The following is a 19,016-nucleotide window of genomic DNA, read 5'->3' as shown; positions in this document are numbered from 1 at the left end:
TCTCTCCACAGGTGAAGGAACCAAGTGGATTCCAGCAAAGAACGTGAAGCTGTACCACGCATCAAAGCCTGTTGTCGGTTCCACTTCAGCCAGGGACCCCGCGAGTGGGAGCCGAGAAGCCGTCACCCAAATGTGAACTATGCAGAACCACTGAGAGAAGATCGTCTGCCAGAAACGGCTCAAGAAAAGAATGGAGTTCTAGTATTATTTGTGTAGATGCATGTTATTTTTAACCTTTTGTTTTTGTTTTTGCAGTGAAGCTTTACCTGTAAATCAACCAAAGACAAATGTTTGGGTTGCTTTAGCCAAATCTGCAGGCTCCGATACCATCTGTCTGTCTGACACAAGCCCTGACAAACCTTTCTCAACTTATAGAGTGCCTTTCCCAGAAGGTTTTAGTACAGTTACAAAACCTAAGGGACCTAGCTAACCAAATTACAACAGATAACCCGTCTTGGCTAGACAGTTTGTTTAATGGTTGGAGCTTTGCACCTTGGCTAAGGGAACTCTGTAAAATAGGCTTGATTATTCTAGTAGTAATAATTATAGTTTTAGTAGCAGTACCTTGTATACTTCAGTGTGTGCAAAAAATGACGAGTAGGACTGTGTCTAATATCTTAGTTGTTCATCGGAACGGGGGAGATGTTGGGGAAGATGAAACAGGAAAGCCTTATAAATATGATTGCCTGACAAAAGATTTTGGGAATATGAAAACTATAAGCGACATTGAAATGAAAGCCACCTTTGAGATACCAAGTCTTAGTTACTGAACAACTGGAAAACAATGGTATGGCCGACTGAAGGTAATCCCCTCTTGATTGAACAATACCCTCTGCTTGCAGGCAGGTCCAAGGGTCAGAGCAGACCCTACTAGCTCAGCAGAAGGGGTCCAAAGAGTAGTTTTTAGAAGTTAAGATGTAACACTCTATGGTAATATAAGAACTCTTATAGGCTGTATGTAAATGCTATAGGATTTGTATCTTGTATTAGATTGGTTAGTGACAATTAGAATATTCAGTACAGAAGATGATTTATTGTATTGTAACCAGGACTTCATTCACTCTTACTAGACTCTTACTATAGACTCTTACTATACACTCTTACTACGCTCTGACTCTTACTATAGACTCTTACTATTCACTCTTACTACGCTCTTACTCTTACTATAGACTCTTACTATTCTCTCTTACTATTCTCTCTCTTTGCTTACCCGCTTACTCTCTTGCTCTCTTGGGCCTGCTCAGAGCTGCCAGCTGCAGCTCTAAGCAGTGCCCCTGTACCCACGCCCTTTGCAATAAACCGCATGTTCCAAGATCTGACTACAGAGATCTCTCGTCTCCACCCGTCTCCATCCGTCACCGTCCCGACCGTCCGAACCCGCACCGAGCACCCCCCAGACAGAGATCCCGCAGTCTGGCGCCCATCGTGATTGCCGAACCCCCCGAGCACCTACACCTTTGGAGGCATGGCACCCCTGAGAGAATTGAATCTGACAATGGGACTCATTTTAAGAATAGCCTTATTAACACCTGGGCTAGAGAACATGGCATTGAGTGGGTGCACCATATGCCTTACCATGCACCAGCTGCAGGCAAAGTGGAATGGTGTAATGGATTGTTGAAAACCACTTTGAAGGCACTGGGTGGGGCAACCTTCAAAAATTGGGAACATCATCTAGCAAAGGCCACCTGGTTAGTTAACACCCAAGGTTCCACCAATAGAGCTGGTCCAGCCCAATCTGAATCCCTGCATACAACAGATGGAGATAAGGTCCCAGTAGTGCATGTCAGAGGTCTGTTAGGAAAGACTGTGTGGGTAAATTCTGCCTCGAGTACAGACAAACCCATCCGTGGGGTTGTCTTTGCTCAGGGACCTGGTTGCACATGGCGGGTAATGCAGAAAGATGAACAACGTGTTGTGTACCACAGGGAGATCTGATTGTTGTGTGAAAACCACCTGTAGTGTGAAATGCCAGTATACCCCTGCTTGCTGATTGTCACTGTCACTGTTCGTATATAGCTGTGTATATATATATATATATATATGTATTAATGTGTATGTAGAATTAGAATATCTTAGTTTGGGCATTGTGCCAACAATATGGGATAAGGGGTGGAATGTCTTGGGGTGACCTTATGATGTGTATCCCATATTGCTGCCTATGCCCAGAAATTAATTTTTGGGCCTTTCTATGCCTCTAAACTGAGCCTGAGAGGGGGAAGGAAAAAAACCTGAGCAAAACTTTCTCAAAGCAGTTTGCAGCTTGTTCAAGGACACAAAAAGATAGCAGGTTTTTTTTCCCCAGCTGGGGCAGGGGAGCGAGGAAGCACCCGGCTTGCGGCTTTCCAGTAAGCTTTTGGCCAGTTTTTCCAGTTCCTTGTTCTCCGGAGAGAGGCTGAGAGTTGAACTTTTCCTTCTCTGGAATTTCGGATTTTCTCCCTTTTCTACTGGACTGCTTGATTGCTGTAGCATCAGAGCACATCGGGAGGACTTTCCACCGGGCACAGAGGGCCTGGCCCTGGGCCAAGCCCCAGCTCCGAGGAGACCAAAGGGAGGACTCGAACACTTTCCCAGGATTTTCCTCTACAGCGAAAGATTTTACCATTTAACATTATTTTCCTTTCCCGTGTGTTTGTTAAATAAATATCTTCTTCACTTTCCTTCAAGGAAAATTTATTTTTTCCCGAACCTGGTGGGGGGAGGGGTGGTTGTGCCTTCTCTCAGAGGATATATTTCTAAATTTGGCCAAACCGGAACAATTACATAATTGTTTTCTGTAAGTAATGACTACAGCTGCCTCAGCAATTCAGGAAATTGCCAGTATAATTTCAACTAGAAGAATAGAGGGCCACATGAAGACTTCTTTATTACACAAATGATCATATTATGACAAATTTAGATCATACTTCCTATAACTTAAAACTTGTCCATAAACTCAAGTTTTTTCCCCAAACAACAAAATGATGCATATACAGCTTCACACTGCCCAACTGTAACAATTATCTGAATTCATTTTAGATTAATTCAAGTGATATGAATCCAACTTGTTTTCACTCAAATAATGATTTAAAATGACAAAAAATAAAGTTTTTGTTCAAACATTTTTTCTCTGCTAATTAAAATATAGTAGCCCATATGATGTCATTAAAAGAATGTGCATTTAACTTCATATTTTAGTAAACATTCTAATTTAGATCAATAAGCAACTTACATAGTTCCATTTGTGTAGACTGTGTCACTTCCCTCCACATACTGAACCTGGGCTGGGTAGACATGTTGTACCTGTTGCACAGTCTGTACTTGCTGTACCTGCAAACAAGAACACCAGAAATATAGGATAGTTTACCTTATAAAAAGAATGACTAGTGCTTCAGTGCATCTAATGGTTTCTAAACAATGCTCTCAATTATGGGATATCCCTATTCTCACAATTACTAAATGACACGGAATGTAATATTGTGGTGCAAGTCTGTAATATGCTAAGTGGAGTACTAACATTGGAGATGGAGGCCCTTGAGAGTATGGGTATTTTCAATGCCAAAGAAAGAACCATCTAGAAAGAACAAGAACTATATGATTGACATCAAGCTTAGGAACTATAGGAAGGAAGAAAATTTTATTTGGTCATCTATATGCTGATTTTTTGTATTTTTTTTACTCCAATTTATACAATACAAGCCTCTAAATCACAACTCACATGTGCTGTTAAAAGGCAAACTTTGACCTGTGAGAGTAGGTCCTAAAAAATTCAGTGTAATCCTAGAAGAGTCTGGTTCTCATGCATGTGATGCATCATCATATGTCTCCGAGGTGAACTACTCTGGCAGAAATGCTCTGGAGTGGAGGATTGTGCAAGGAGAGCTTTCCAAAACCCAGCAAAACTGTGAACCTAGCGCAGAGAGACAGAGGATGCACCAGCCTCAGCCAGAGCAGGAAGTGTTAAAAGCTAGACAAGTGGCAGCTCTAACTCAGCATGGGCAGCACCAGGAGTGAAGGTAACCAACTCTCACAGGTACAAAAGACGCACCCAAGAAACAACCAGGAGTGGCGCAAATAGGGCAGGTAAACAGGGTGTGACTGTCATGGTTTAGGAATGGTATTCCCCAATTTAGGGCTCCCTTTGTTTTATGGCAAAACCAGCCTTCAGGAGGATTTGGATTATCTTCTCCCCTTTCTCAAAAACCTCCTCTGCTGTGTTGCCCCATAGGACGATGTCATCAATGTACTGTAAGTGTTCTGGAGCCTCACCCTTTTACAGTGCAGCCTGGATCAGTCCATGGCAAATAGTGGGAATGTGTTTCCACCCCTGGGACAGTCGGTTCCAGGTGTACTGGACACCCTTCCAGGAGAAAGCAAACTGTGACCTGTACTCTGCTGCTAAAGGAATGGAGAAAAATGCATTAGCAGTATCAATGGTAGCACCATTTTGCTGCCTTGGACTCCAGTTCGTACTGAAGCTCCAGTGTGTCCAGCACAGCAGCACTCAGTGGTGGTATGACTTCATTCAGGCCACGATAGTCCACTGTCAGTCTCCACTCTCCATTGGACTTACGCACTGGCCATATGGGGATATTGAAGGGTGAGCAAGTCTTGCTGACCATTCCCTGGCTCTCCATGAATCATCTCATGGATGGGAGTCCTGGAGTCCTGGTTGGTGCTGTGTTGTTGACAGTGCACTGTTCTGGTAGCAATCGGTACCTGTTGTTCTTTAACCCTCGGCAGTCCCATAGTAGAAGGGTCCTCTGAGAGACCGGACAAGGTATTCAGCTGCCTAATTCCCTCTGTCTCCACAGCAGCTATCCCAAAAGCCCAACAGATGCCCTTTTGGGTCCTTGAAATACCCTCTTCTGAGGTAATCTATGCCAAGGATGCACAGGGCCTCTGGGACAGTAACAATGGGGTGTTTTCACCATTCTTTCCCAGTCAGGCTAACTTCCAATACAGTCAGCTGTTGGGATCCCCCTGTCACCCCAGAAATAGAGATGGATTCTGCCTCTGCATATCTTGATGGCATCAGGGTACATTATACACTGGTGTCAACTAAAGCCTTATACTCTTGTGGGTCTGATGTGCCAGGCCATGGGATCCCCACAGTCCAATAGATCCTACTGTTCCTTTCCTCCACCTGGCTGGGGGCATTACCCCTCTAGTCCTGGTCATAGTACTCATTGCTCACTTGTAAATATGAACTGGAGTTCCCTTCAAGACGATGGGAAGTAACATCAGCCCTCCTATTCTATCTGATGACGTGCCCTCTGGAAACTGGAGCGTCATTTATCCTTGAAGAATTTCCTGTGGTGGTTGTTCTTCCTCTCAACTCACATACCCATGCTACTAGGGCAGAGGTGGGTTTTCCATCCCACTTTCTCATGTCAGGCAGGTAAAACCACAGGTTACCTCATGGTTTGTACTTTCTCTCTTGAGCAGGAGGGTGCTTGCTCCCAATAGCAGAGACTCTGGTCCATACTGGCTGTGCATGGGACATTTTCTCTCTAACTTGCTTGAGTCTTTCAAGTCTGTGCATAGTCTTGGACAGTCTTTCCACAATTGAGGCACAGGTTAGTAGGGAGGAAAAAAAAGATCTTCATATTGCCAGTCGGGTAATCACCTGAAGCACTGTTTGTTCTCCTTTCATTGATATCAATGCCAGTGAGGTGGTGTATGACAATGGCGTGCTCTGTACAAAATTCTGCCACATTGATTGTGTACACTGGACCCCATCTGGATCTACAGGGGACTGCTTGTTATTTGAATCCCTTCAGAGTACATCCAGCACAGCTAATTCTCTCAGGTACTGGATACCCTTCTCCATGGCGTTCCACCTGCTTTGGCTCACTATTAAATCATCCTTGAAAGAATACCTTTCCCTCACGCTTGACAGGAGTTACTTCCAGAGGCTGAGAGTTTCTGTCTTCTTCCCAATTGTCTTGTCAATGCCCACTTCCTGGGACAGGGATCTCAGTTGCTTGGCTTCACTACCATCTAGTTTCATATCGTGGGCTGCGATATCCCAGCATTGGAGCAGCCAGGTCACATGGGGCTCACCTGATTGGCGGCTGAAATCTTTTTGCATATCTTGCAGCTCACATGGGATAGGGATTGGGTGATTATCTCTGGCCCTACCTCTTCCTCCTTTGGAGACGGCCCTGATTCCTCTTCAGCCCTCACTAGGCGAACTGATTTAGTCTAAGATTTTTTTTCTGTATGGGGGCGACTGCTACCAGCATGGGTTGTCTCCCTGGCTCAGCTGCAGTTTGAGTGGCCATGGTGCCTGCTGGTCTGCTTTCCTCTTCCTCCCCCAAGGGTGCTGTCTAGTGATGAGCAGTGTCTGATAAATAGTAGCCAGGGCCCAGCACACTGTAATAAGTTGTTTTTCTCTGGAGTTGACACAGCTTTCTCCTTGTAAATATTCTGTCATTTTATCAGGGTCCTGTAGTTGTTCAGGGGTGGACTCCCAAAACACTGGAGGAGAGAATTTCTCCAAAAACTGGCCCATTTTCTCCCACATTCCATGCCACTCATGACTATTCTCCCTTGGGGCAGATCTCTAAATGACCGTCCTAAAAATCTCCTTCTTGACTCTAAACATGGTATGGGCCGCACTGAGGAGACCTGGCAGACTTAGAAACAAGAACATGCTTTCCTTAACATCCAAGGGAAATTCTAAATTCTCAAAAGCTCTTGTAACAGGCCTGAAGGAGGAAAAGGGGGTGAAAAGGTGAAGAAAATCATCCTCCCCTGTTCCCCCCACAGACTGGGTATGATTATTAATGCACTCCCAAAGGTAGTGCCTGAGGTAAGGTTAGGAGAGCAACACTGAATACACATCACAAATGACCCTCATTGCCCCTGATGCTATCCTGTCATAAGCTGATATCCCACAATACAGCAACAAAGCTATGCTGATCCCTCTCCCTGCTCTAAAGAAGATCATCACAAGGAGCACATACAGGAATATATACAGGGTTGGGTACCACATCCACAGGAACAGACCAAGCAACATTGTGACCAGTGGCTCCATACCTAATACAACAAATGCTTAGATAAAATTTGTTTCCAACCCTCTCTGGGCAGATCTGTTGTTATCTCAACCCTTCATGCCTCACATTGGGTGCCAAATAACGCTGTTGTGGTTTAGGAATGGTATTCCCCAATTTAGTGCTCCCACTGAACAAATGCTTCTGCTTCCCCACCCCCCTCCAATTGGAAGCACAAAAGACAAAGATCACATTTTGAGATAAGAACAATCTATTGGAAACAGCAATAAGATAAGAAAATGAACAGTAAACAGCAACAATATTAATAACAAAAGGCATAAGAAAAAGAAATTATTTACACAGAAAGCCCGCAAGAATAAACAAATACTGGACGGCTTCCCCTGCCACATTTTCTCAACCGGAAGGAACATCCTTCTCCTCGAGAGAGACCCTTTTCCCTGCCCCCGAAGTGAGAGAGAGTCCCTTTCCCACCCCTGGCAGTGGTGTGAGGTGGTACTGAATAAAATTACGGTCCTGTCCACACCCCCTCCTAGCTACTGCAAAAAATTAACTCTGTTCTGGATAAACCCAGGACAGGGGCACATCAGCCAAGGCAGGCTTGGCAGTTTACACAGCAGTTCATGCAAGAAGGGCATGCAGGGAGGACACAGTCCCCCTACCAACTCAAGAGGCGAGCCCAATTAGTGGTCATTAGTGGGTTTAGGAAAGGCAGGTCCTGCCTGACCAATGTGATCTCCTTTTATGACCAAGTGACCTGCCTAGTGGATGAGGGAAAGGCTGTGGATGTGTCTACCTGGAATTCAGTAAAGCCTTTGATACTGCCTTCCACAGTATTCTCCTGGAAAAGCTGGCAGCCCATGGCTTAAACAGGTGTATTCTTTGCTGGGTTAAAAACTGGCTGGATGGCCAGGCCCAGAGAGTGGTGGTGAATGCTGCTGCATCCAGTTGGTGACCAGACACTAGTGGTGTTCTCCAGGGATCAGTGTGGGGCCCAGTCCTGTTTAATATCTTTACTGACAATCTAAACGAGGGGATTGAGCCTACCATTATCAAATTCCTGGACGACACTAAATTGGGTGAGAGTGTCAATCTGCTGGAGGGTAGGAAGGCTCTGAAGAGGGACCTGAACAGGCTGGATCAATGGGTAGAGGCCAATTGTATGAAGTTTAATAAGGCCAAGTGCTGGGGCCTGCACTTGGGTCACAACAACCCCATGCAATGCTACAGGCTTGGGGAAGAGTGGCTGGAAAGCTGCCTGGCAGAAAAGGACCTGGAGGTGTTAGTCAATTGCCAGCTGAACATGAGCCATCAGTGTGCCCAGATGGCCAAGAAGGCCAATGGCATCCTGGCCTGTATCAGAAATAGTGTGGCGGTTTGGCCAAATTTAGAAATATATCCTTTGAGAGAAGGCAGGTTACAACCATCCCTCCCCCACCAGGTTTGGGAAAAAATAAATTTTCCTAGAAGGAAAGTAAAAGAGATAAAAACTATTTAACAAACACACAGGAAAAGGGATAATGATGCTAAATAAAACCCCTTGCCCTGCTGAGAGAAACCTGGGAAAATTTCAGAGTCCTTCCATAGATCTCTCGCTCCCCCTCCTTGGAGCTGGGACAGGGTGGTGGGCGCACCTCCAGGGCCAATGCCTCGGTGGAAATTCCTCCCGATGTATTCTGATGTTGAAACAGTCCAGCAGAGAAAAAAAAGGAAAAAAAACAAAGTCCCAGGAAAACAAAAGTTCAACTCTCCGTCTCTCTCTGGAGAAAGAAAAAGGAGCTAAAAAACTGGCCGAAAGCAAGCATGGTGCTTTCCCCACTCTCGCTCTCCTGCCGCAGCTGACAAAAAAAAAAGTTTCTCTGTGTGACCTTGAACAAGCTGCAAACTGCTTTGAAGAAGTTTTGCTCAGGTTTTCCTCCCCCCTCTCAGGCTCAGTTTAAAGGCACGGAAAGGCACAAAATTAATTTCTGGGCATGGGGCAGCAATATGGGATACACATCACAAAGTCACCCCAAGACACCAACAGGACCAGGGAAGTAATTGTCCCTCTGTACCAGGCACTGGAAAGGCCTCGAATACTGTGTTCAGTTTTGGGCCCCTCAGTACAAGAAAGACATTGAGGTGCTGGAGCGTGTCCAAAAAAGGGTAACAAAGCTGGTGAAGGGTCTGGAGCACAAGTCTTTATGAGGACCAGCTGAGGGGACTGGGGTTGTTTAGTCTGGAGAAAAGAGGCTCAGGGGGGACCTTATCACTCTCTCTACAACTACTTGAAAGGAGGTTGTAGTGAAGTGGGGGTCAGTCCCTTCTTCCAGGTAACAAGTGACAGGATGAGAGGAAAAGGCCTCAAGTTGCGCCAGGGCAGGTTTAGATTGGATATTAGGAAAAATTTCTTCACTGAAAGCATTGTCAAGCACTGGAACAGACTGCCCAGGGAAATTATTGAGTCACCATCCCTGGAGGTATTTAAAAGATGTGTAGATGTAGAGCTCAGAGACATGGTTTAGTGATCGACTTGGCAGTGTTGGATTCAATGATCTTAAAGGTCCTTTCCAACCTAAATTATTCTTTGATTCTATGATTCTATGATCTACAAGAGCTCTTTAATAACATTTTAGTTAGAACACATTCATCATCCTCACTATACTCTCTAAAATTCCTATCCCTCCTTCTCCACCATTAAGTCATATACTTCAAAACAAGATTCTAAACTTCATTGTTAACTACTGGGAATAGTCTGGAGGTGCTCAAGAAGTTGGGAGGGAACACAGCTGTGACACCTGACCCCAACTGACCAAAGGGATATTCCATACCATATGATGCTATGTTCAGCAATAAAACTGGGGGAAGGTTGGCCGGGGGACTGCTGGGCATTAGTCAGTTGGTGGTGAGCAATTGTTTTCATTTGCAACTCTCATCTTTCTTGGATTTTATTTTTCTCTCTTTGGGTCTTTTTTCCCCCTCTTTTCCTTACATTTTATTAGAATTACTTTTTAATTATTAAACTGTTTTTAGCTCAGCCCATGAGCTTTCTCATTTTTACCCTTCCAATTCTCTCCCACTGGGGGGAGGGGAGGAGTGAGTGAGCACATTGCTGTGGTGCTTAGTTGCCGTCTGGGGTGAAATCATGACACCTAAGGAAAAATTTATATGAAAACCTTAATTTTGAAAAAAAATACATTACTTTGAAAAAGACTGTTCAAGTGTGACAGAAAAACAGAGTTTCTGTCAATCAGTAGTAATGATATGTACTCTTTTTGATGATTAAATGGAAAATTCAGCAGGTTGCTGATTTCACATGTTAACTGTTACATAAATTGACATTGGCCTGCCATCTCTTAACAGTGTTCCTGAACTATAATTTCCCAAATTCAAAAAATACATCTCTTATTATAAAGCAAGATAAAAATGTACAGAATTTTGATTTTAGATACAAGTGTTTGCATTAAAAGTACTAATACGGTTAAGAGAATAATACCAGGGTAAAATATGTGAGGATTTATAAACCCCATTTAAATTAAAAAAAAAAAAAAAAATCAGAGCTGTATACACAAAGATTTCTGTTCTCAGAGAAAAAAAATCATCTTAATACATTAATTAATCTGTAATACTTTTGGAAAGCAGCTCATGCTGTAACATTGATATTTAGATAAATGACCAATATAAGTTCATGACTAGTTTTTATGTTAAAAATGATTTTTCATTAAGCTCCAATTTTCATTAGCAGAAGTTTGTATGTCCAGTTGAATGATACATTTATTTCTGAATGCTATGGTCATAGTCTACTATGAATAGGAAGATTTGTTTTGTGTAACCTTTAATGTATGGATACACATTCTAAAATAGATTAGACACTTGTTTTTAATTTTACTCTTTGAATCCTTCTGTATTGCATGACATAAACCATAAGGTCAGTGAAATTAATTTAAAATCCTTATAAGCTTGCTACCTCATGCTTAAGAATGCATGTTAAAACAGGAATGATATATGAGTGGAAAATCATATTTGAGGAAATATAAGACTAAGAAAAATTGCACAAGATGTTAAATGGCATTTAATTATGCTTCTCACTTTTTTGCCTTACTTTTGCTACTTTTTACTTGCACATATATAGGTTTCTCCCTTCACCAATTCAAGGTTCCAAAAATGACAATTGCTGTGTCATTTAAAAACATCTGTGAAACTACTGCCCCTACAATCAGAAGGGAATCTTAGTTTTTCATTAAGGACATTTCTTTTTCTTCATTTGGAGCACCATATCAAACTTTCATGAAAGCCATAGTTATATTGTTAGTGTGCAAATAAAAAATTTATTTTAGCAGAAAATAATTTAGACATTGAAAAATTATTCCACTCATAACTACAAGAAAGAATTAAAAAAAATAAATTATTTCTTCTGAATTTTTCATTTTTACCTAAAGTAGTCTGCTCCTAAAGCATGTGTACATAAATTCAAATTTTAAATTTAAGCAAATATATAGTATATACATTAATTTTTTTCAGAGCAAAGCCATTCTTCTTCATCAAAGACATTGTTTTAATGCCTGATAGCCTTTTCTTTTCCTACAGTGGAAAAGCACCTATCTTACCCACATTCTTCACCACATTTCCTAGTGTTATAGTAGATTCACATCTTCTTCCCAGAATCACAGAATAGTTATGGTTGGAAGGGACCTCTGGAGATTATCCAGTCCAACCCCCCTGCCAAGGCAGGGTCACCTAGAGCAGGTGACACAGGAACGCGTCCAGGTGGGTTTTGAATGTCTCCAGAGCAGGACACTCCACCACCTCCCTGGGCAGCTATTCCAGTGCTCTGCCACCCTCAATAGAAAGAAGTTCTTCCTCATGTTGAGGTGGAGCTTCTTGTGTTTTAGTTTGTGGCCATTGCTCCTTGTCCTGTCTCTGGGCACCAATTAAAAGTGTCTGGGACCATCCTCTTGGCACCTGCCTTTGAGATATTTATATGCATTAATAAGATCCTCTCTCGGTCTTCTCTTCTCTAGACTAAACAGGCCCAGCTCCTGCAGTCTCTCCTCATAAGATGCTCCAGACCCCTAACCATATTTGTGGCCTCCACTGGACTGTCTCCAGTAGTTCCTTGTCTTTCTTGTTCTGAGGAGCCCAGAACTGAACACAGTACTCCAGATATGGCCTCACTAGGGCCGAGCAGAGGGGGAGGATCACCTCCCTCGACCTGCTGGCCATACTCTTCCTGATCCCAGGATCCCATTGGCTCTCCTGGCCACAAGGGCACACTGACAGCTCATAGTCAACTTGTCATCCACCAAGACTCCCAGGTCCTTCTCCGCAGAGCTGCTCTCTAGTAGGTCAGCCCCCAACCTGTACTGGTACTTGGGGTTATTCCTCCCCAGGTGCAGGACCATACACTTGCTCTTGTTGAACCAAGTGGGCTTTGGCCTTCCTCGTCACATCCCTGCATATTCTGACAATATTCTTATAGTCCTCCCATGTGGCCAGTCCCTTTTTCCACATCCCATACATTTCTTTCTTCCATTTGAGATTTGCTAGAAGCTTCCTGCTCATCTATGCAGGTCTCCTGCCCCCTTTGCTTGACTTCTTGCTCATGGGGATACACTGGTCTTGAGCTTGGTGGAAGTGATGCTTGAATACTGACCAGCTCTCTTGGATCCCCTTCTCTTCTAGGGCCCTAACCCATGGGATATCTCTAAGTAGGTCTTTGAAGAGGTCAAAGTTAGATCTCCAGAAGTTCAGAGTTCTAGTCCTGCTTACTGCTTTGCTTCCTTCATGCAGGATCCTGAGTTCCACCACCTCATGGTCACTACAGCCAAGGCTGCCTCCAATGTTCATGTCTTCAACCAGTCCCTCCTGGTTTGTTAGCACAAGGTCCAGCAACACACCTCTCCTCATTGGCTCTTCCACCACTTGCCTCAAAAAGTTTTCATCAATAATCTGCAGGAACTTCCTGGACTGTGTGTGCCAAACTGTGTTGTCTCTCCAACCAATATCAGGGTGGTTGAGGTCACCCAGGAGAACTGGAGCCTGTGACCATGAGGCTATTTCCAGCTGTCCATAGAAAGCTTCATCAACTTCCTCCTACTGATCAGGTGGTCTACAGTAAACACCCATGACAGTGTCACCCATATCACCCTGTCCCTTAATTCTCACTCATAAACTCTCAACTTGTTAGTCTGTTCCTGGGTACATCTGTCCCCAGCTCGATACATTCCAGTTGCTCCCTCACATTAAGAGCAACTCCACCACCTTGCCTCACTGACCTGTCCTTTCTAAAAAGTAAATAGTCATCCATGACAACATTCCAGTCATGTGAGCTATCCCACCATGTCTCAGTAATTGCAATGAGATCATGGCCCTGTGACCACACAGATTTCCAGTTCTTCCTGTTTATTCCCCATGCTCCGTGTGTTTGTATACAGGCACTTCGGAGAGGTAACCAAGCATGCAGGTTCGCTAGAAGGGGTGTAAGAGGATTCACCACAGCCATACACACCCTCGATGTGGTTAGCCCTGTGATTTTCATCCTGAGAGGCAGCCAAGGAACATCTGTCACTGCACTGGTTGGCATGGCCTACTCCCCATGAGGAAGCAATGGCACAAGCATCACCACTTTGGACCCCATTCCCCCAGTCCTTCAGTTTAAAGCCCGTCTCACCAAATTGGCCAGCCTGCTGCCAAAGATTCTCTTGCCCTTTTTAGACAGGTGGATCCCATCCCTCCCTAACAGGCTACAATCATTGTCATAAAAACCAAAACCTTCTCGATGGCACCAGCCACAAAGTCAGACATTGATGTGCACTACATGTCTGCTTCTGTCTGTCCCCATTTCTCTAACCAGTAGGATAGATGAGAAGATGACTTGGGCACTGTTGTTTTTCACCTGCCTCGCCAGGGCTTTATAGTCTTCCTTGATCCTATCTATTTTTTGGCTTGCGGTGTCATTTGTACCCACATGAAAAAGTAGTAGTGAGCACTAGTCCATGCTCTTGACAAGTTTGGGTACCCTCTCAGTAACATCACCAATCCTACCCCCTGGTAGGCAGCATACCTCTTGTGACTGTTTATCAGGCTGGCAGATAGGGGCCTCAGTGCCCCTTAATAGAGAGTCGCACACTATGAGCACTCAAAGTTTCTTTTTATGGTAACTGCTGTGTGCTGCTGGTGTGGATTCTCCTTGTTGGCCTTACTCATGGACATCTAAAGCCTTTAAAGCATCAAATCTGTTTTTGGTCTGGATGTTGGAGGTTGAATCGGAACCCAGCTTTTGTGGGTCACCAGGTTCCAAGGTGCCTCATGCTCAGTGGTATCCATTGTAGGTGGATGGTTTCAAAGCCACATTATCTATCTCCATTTCAGCCCCTCTAATACTGTGCAGCCTATTAACTGTCTCCTGTAATTCAGCCACCTGCTGCAACAGGTCATCAACCTGTGCACACTTTGTGCAGGCACCAGCCTTTTCTCCAGGAGAAGTATCTGGGCATCCATTGCAAGCTACCACCTGTACTGACATCTCCTTCCTTACCAGTTCCATCTGGACAGAAGCATCAGACTTCTTAGGTGCTATCTCAGTAGACACACTGGTTTTGGCTCTGAGACAAGTGCCCACCATTATGGCAGAGACCTAGAGCACTTAGCACTTACCTGAGCTGTGGACCTACTTTCAGATTGCAGCACCCTCCCCATATGCCCTGCCCTCGTGAACTGCCGCGTCACATCCTTCTGACATGCCACATCCTGTTTGCTCACCCTATTCGATGCTCTCTGGGCTGCTCGTGCTTTCTGGAGTCATTTAAATCTCCCACAGTGTTCCTGGCTATGACCCCTCCTTGTCTGATTGGCTCACAAGAGCTTCCAAGCTCTGACACAGCTCTGGGCTGCTGATCGGGCTGGACTGCTGATTCTTCCTTTTGCTTACCCTACACATTCAATTCCTTTAGAATTCCTGACCTTTTCTCAGCACTTTTAACATCTATCCTTTTCTCTCTAAACCAGTATCTCCTTCATATTCTGTCTTAATCACTGCAGAATCATCTGCGTTGGCTTTCACTACATATGCATCACCTTTTCAGTCTATACAAATTATTGCAGCAAACTCCTCTTCCTTGGCCAGGCTGATCCCCTAACATTCCTTTTTGAAACCTTACATAACTTATACTTTCAAAGTAAGACTCAACTGAAATATACAGTCTAATAGAATCAGAAAATGCTCCAAAGTACAGATTAAATATTCAGTGAAAAGGAAATATTGGAAATAATAATGCTAGAACATGAGTAATACCTTATTGAAAATATATTCTGATAAAAACTATATCTAGTTTTCAAAAGTTTGAAGCAAAGCTTAAAAAGAGTTAACCACAGTAAGCCTCATAGAAAGCTTTACTAAGTCAAAGCACCATAGTAGCTTCATTTAAAAAGTTAGCACAATAATAGAAAGACCTTATCATTTTCACACAGGCAGATAGTAATAGGACAAGAGGGAATCGTTCTGAACTAAAAGAGGAGAAAGTACATGAAGATAAGCTTTTAAATTCATGTTAAGTGCCCAATATTTGAATGTTTTGCTGAAACACTGCATTTTTGGGGTTTGGGGGTGCATGTTTAAAAAAAAAAAGCAAATGTATTCCAAGGTACATTATAAGTAGAAGTGATAGCAATGGAATTATTATACATTATAAATTGAGTCTGTATACCAGGAAATATTATTAGTGAAATGTATGAGGCATTTAAACAGCATTGCAAAGAACATGCTGTATTGGACTTGCATGGCCTGGTTTTTGGTAGGGAGGGCCACAGAGGTGGCTTCTGTGAGAAGCTGCCAGAATCTTCCACAACGTCCGGCAGAGCCAATCCCTGGGGGCTCCAAAGATGGACATGCCACTAGTCAAGGCTGGGCCAATAAGAAATGGTGGTAACGCCTCTGTGATAACATATTTAAGAAGAAATCAAAACAAAGGTTGTGGCACAGTTGTAATTTTCAGCCAGAGAAGAGAGGAGTGAGAACATGCGAGAAGAATGACTATGCAGACACCAAGGTCAGTGAATAAGGAGGGGGAGGAGGTGCTGCAGGCACCAGAGCCGAGATTCCTCTGCAGCCTATAGTGAAGACCATGGTGAAGCAGGTTGTCCCCCTGCAGCCCATGGAGGACCACGGCGATGCAGAGATCCACCTGCAGACCATGGAAGAGCTCCACGCCACCTGGGAGGAGGCTGTGATCCTGTGGGAGACCTGTGGAGGGAGGGGCCCTGCTCCCAGGCTGGAGCAGCCTGTTCTTGAAGGGCTGCACTCCATGGAAGAGTCACCCGCTCTGCAGCATTTTGAGGGGTACTGTGGCCTGTGGGATGGACTCACATTGCAGCAGTTCACAGGGAGCTGTTGCTTGTGAGATGAACTCATGTCAGAGAAGTTCACAGAGAACTGTCTCCCATGGGATGGACCCCAGGGTGCAGCAGGGGAACAACTCCTCCCTGAGCAGCAGGAGAAGCCATGGGTGATGAACTGATCATAACCCCCATTCCCTGTCTCCTTGTGCCACTGGGGTAGGAGGTAGAGCTGGGAAGAAGGAGGGGGGGCAGGAGGGGGGGGGGGGGGAATGTGTTTTTAAGGGTTAATTTTACTCTTCATTATCCTGCTCTGATTTTGTTAGCAATAAATTCACTTTATGTCTCTAAGTTGAGCCTGTTTTGCCCATTGTGGTATTTGATGAGCGATCTCTCCCAGTCCTTATCTCAACCCATGAACCCTTTGTTAAATTTTCTCTCCTCTGTCTAGCTGCGGAGAGGAGGGAGTGAGCGGCTTTCTTGGGTGCCTGGCATCCAGCCAGCATTAACCTGCAACACATGCAGAAAAAAATCATCACCTTATGTAGATACAAAAATGCTGCTAGCAAGGATTTTCTTGCTATTTTCTAAGTCCGTGAGAGACTTTTCTCTCTCACAGAAGAGGTAGCAGAGTATGTAAACAACCAAACACCTGCAACCTTGAAAAGTCTTGTTTATGGTATAGTAGAAAAATATTTTGACAATGGATGTTTTAGGATTTTAGCCAATCACCCCAAGGGGTGGCTGATCCTTTGTCCAATTAGACTATGAAGAAAAAAGTCTATAAAAGAGTTTGTAAAATAATTAAATAAATCAATCTTGCTGCACAATTCCTGCCTGCTGGATCTTCTCTCCTCCTCCTCCCTATGGCTGCGGAACACAGTGATATACCCTAGGGCCCAGGCCTGCGGTAATAACCTTAAATTTTAAAACTAAACTTAACACAGTGCTAGAAATTTTAGTTTAGACAACAATGATTCACTAGCACAGAAACAGACATATAATTTAACAAGCTATTCTCAGTTTTAATATTGGTGATTTTGAACCTGTAAAGCCAACTTATATGAAAAAAAGAACATCAGATTTCACCCAAAGAACCTAAAACAGTGACAGCTGAATGGAGGGAAAGTGGAGAGGGAGATCCTGCTCTCTTCTCCCTGGTATCCTGTGACAGGATGAGTAGGAATATTTCAGAGCTGCATCACAAAAGGTTCAGACTAGATATTAGAAAACATTACTGAGAGGGTGGTCAAACACTGGAACAGGCTTCCTAGAGACATGGTTGGTGCCCCCAAGCCTGTCAGTGTTTGAGGTATTTGGACAATGCCCTTAATATTATGCTTTTGGTCAGCCCTGAAGTGGTCAGGTAGTTGAAGTAGACATTGTAGATCCCTTCCAACTGGAACAAAGAATTTTTAAAAAAAGAAAAAATGCTAAATTACACATACTAAAGGAGTCTTGGACAAAAGTCATGGCTTTTCACATTCAGTTCTTGTTTTCCAACTCCTGCTTCCCTCCTTGATCTCCCCATGCAAGCGCACCCTCCAGTGTTGGTGGGGCTGCATAGGTGATTAATCATGTCACAGAAGTGTGTGCTGAACTGGCTGCTTCAGAAGCCCTTTTAATTCCCTGGCAAATCCAAATTATGCATTACTTACTGTTTTACTTCACATCTTTCTGCATTTGCTCAAGAACCTGCAGGGAGATCAGCTTAGAAGTACAAAATTACATTGCTTTTGTGTTTTACATCTATATTGAATTTATTTTAAAAATCCACATTCCTTTCAAAGGAATAAATTTGAATATTCATTAACTTAAATGAATGTAATTTTTATGAGCTATTTCACACATTTCATAATAATCTACTTACAGAATCATGCATATATATTTCTGGTGTTTGACAAATATTCTAGTTCAAGAAATAAACTCTGAAAACTGCATGTCTGCTTATGTAGCTATTTTAGTTCCATCAAAATAAAATTGAATAAAACAATGAAAAGGAATTGGTTTTGCAGCCTTGTAAAAATCAGTTCTTCACTACATCTATTGAAATGCATCATTCTGTCTTGCCAGGGTTTTTTGTTTTCCCAAAATTAACAGACACCTACCTGTTGCTGAACCGGTACCTGCTGTACTACCTGTGTGGGTACTGCTGCCTGGCCAGCCACAGATGCCTGTAAAGTCACAGTCGAACCTGTGTCCGACCCAGTCTCTGATGTCTGCATCGTGGTCTCTGAATAAAATTAAAATGTAAAATTAAAAGTTCAGCACGAACTTCTTTGCTTTTTGTCACTTATTCAGATCTTAAAAGAAGCATATTCACCCAAAATCAAATCTGGGGATTAGCTAAAGATTGTTTCATGTTCTATTACATGAGTACACAGAGATATTTAATTTATTTTTCCTTTTTTAAAATGCTGTTTTGGCCTAAAGTATTAGAAAATTCGTATTATATATTATGTTATTACTTTATCTAATCTAAGGTCTGCTTAGAGCTTGCAGCACACTGAGAAGAGAATAAGCTTTGGACTTCATGATTTCTTTCTAACAGTTTACAGTCTGCTTTGTAATAGCAAATACATTTATCAAGTCAGAAGCAAGGTGCACACAAACCTATTTACTGCTTTGAAGTAAAGAACTTTTAGAAAAACATCCATTCACAGGCCTGATTCTTCTCTAACTACACTTGTATACATTAGCTGCAACTAT

The 19,016-nt window shown here is 43.3% G+C and overlaps 1 protein-coding gene across 2 annotated transcripts in view; it reads right to left on the bottom strand.

Moving 5' to 3' along the window:
* LOC309584625 (transcription factor RFX3-like) overlaps window positions 1–18,538 on the bottom strand; it is a gene marked incomplete at both ends in the record, with an annotated part of 143,194 nt that extends 124,656 nt beyond the window's left edge. The window contains 2 exons of one of the 2 annotated variants that reach the window (XM_082300757.1): window positions 3,212–3,309; window positions 18,416–18,538. In XM_082300757.1, the coding sequence (XP_082156883.1) occupies window positions 3,212–3,309; window positions 18,416–18,532 (215 nt within the window). The remainder of the gene's footprint in view (window positions 1–3,211; window positions 3,310–18,415) is intronic. The other variant, XM_082300756.1, reaches the window with a different exon arrangement.
* Between the last annotated feature and the right edge of the window lie 478 nt (window positions 18,539–19,016).

Source organism: Coloeus monedula (assembly GCF_965178545.1).
Source record: "Coloeus monedula genome assembly, chromosome: W".
NCBI classification, from domain to species: Eukaryota; Metazoa; Chordata; class Aves; order Passeriformes; family Corvidae; genus Coloeus; species Coloeus monedula.
This window is presented reverse-complemented; position numbering and strand designations above follow the sequence as displayed.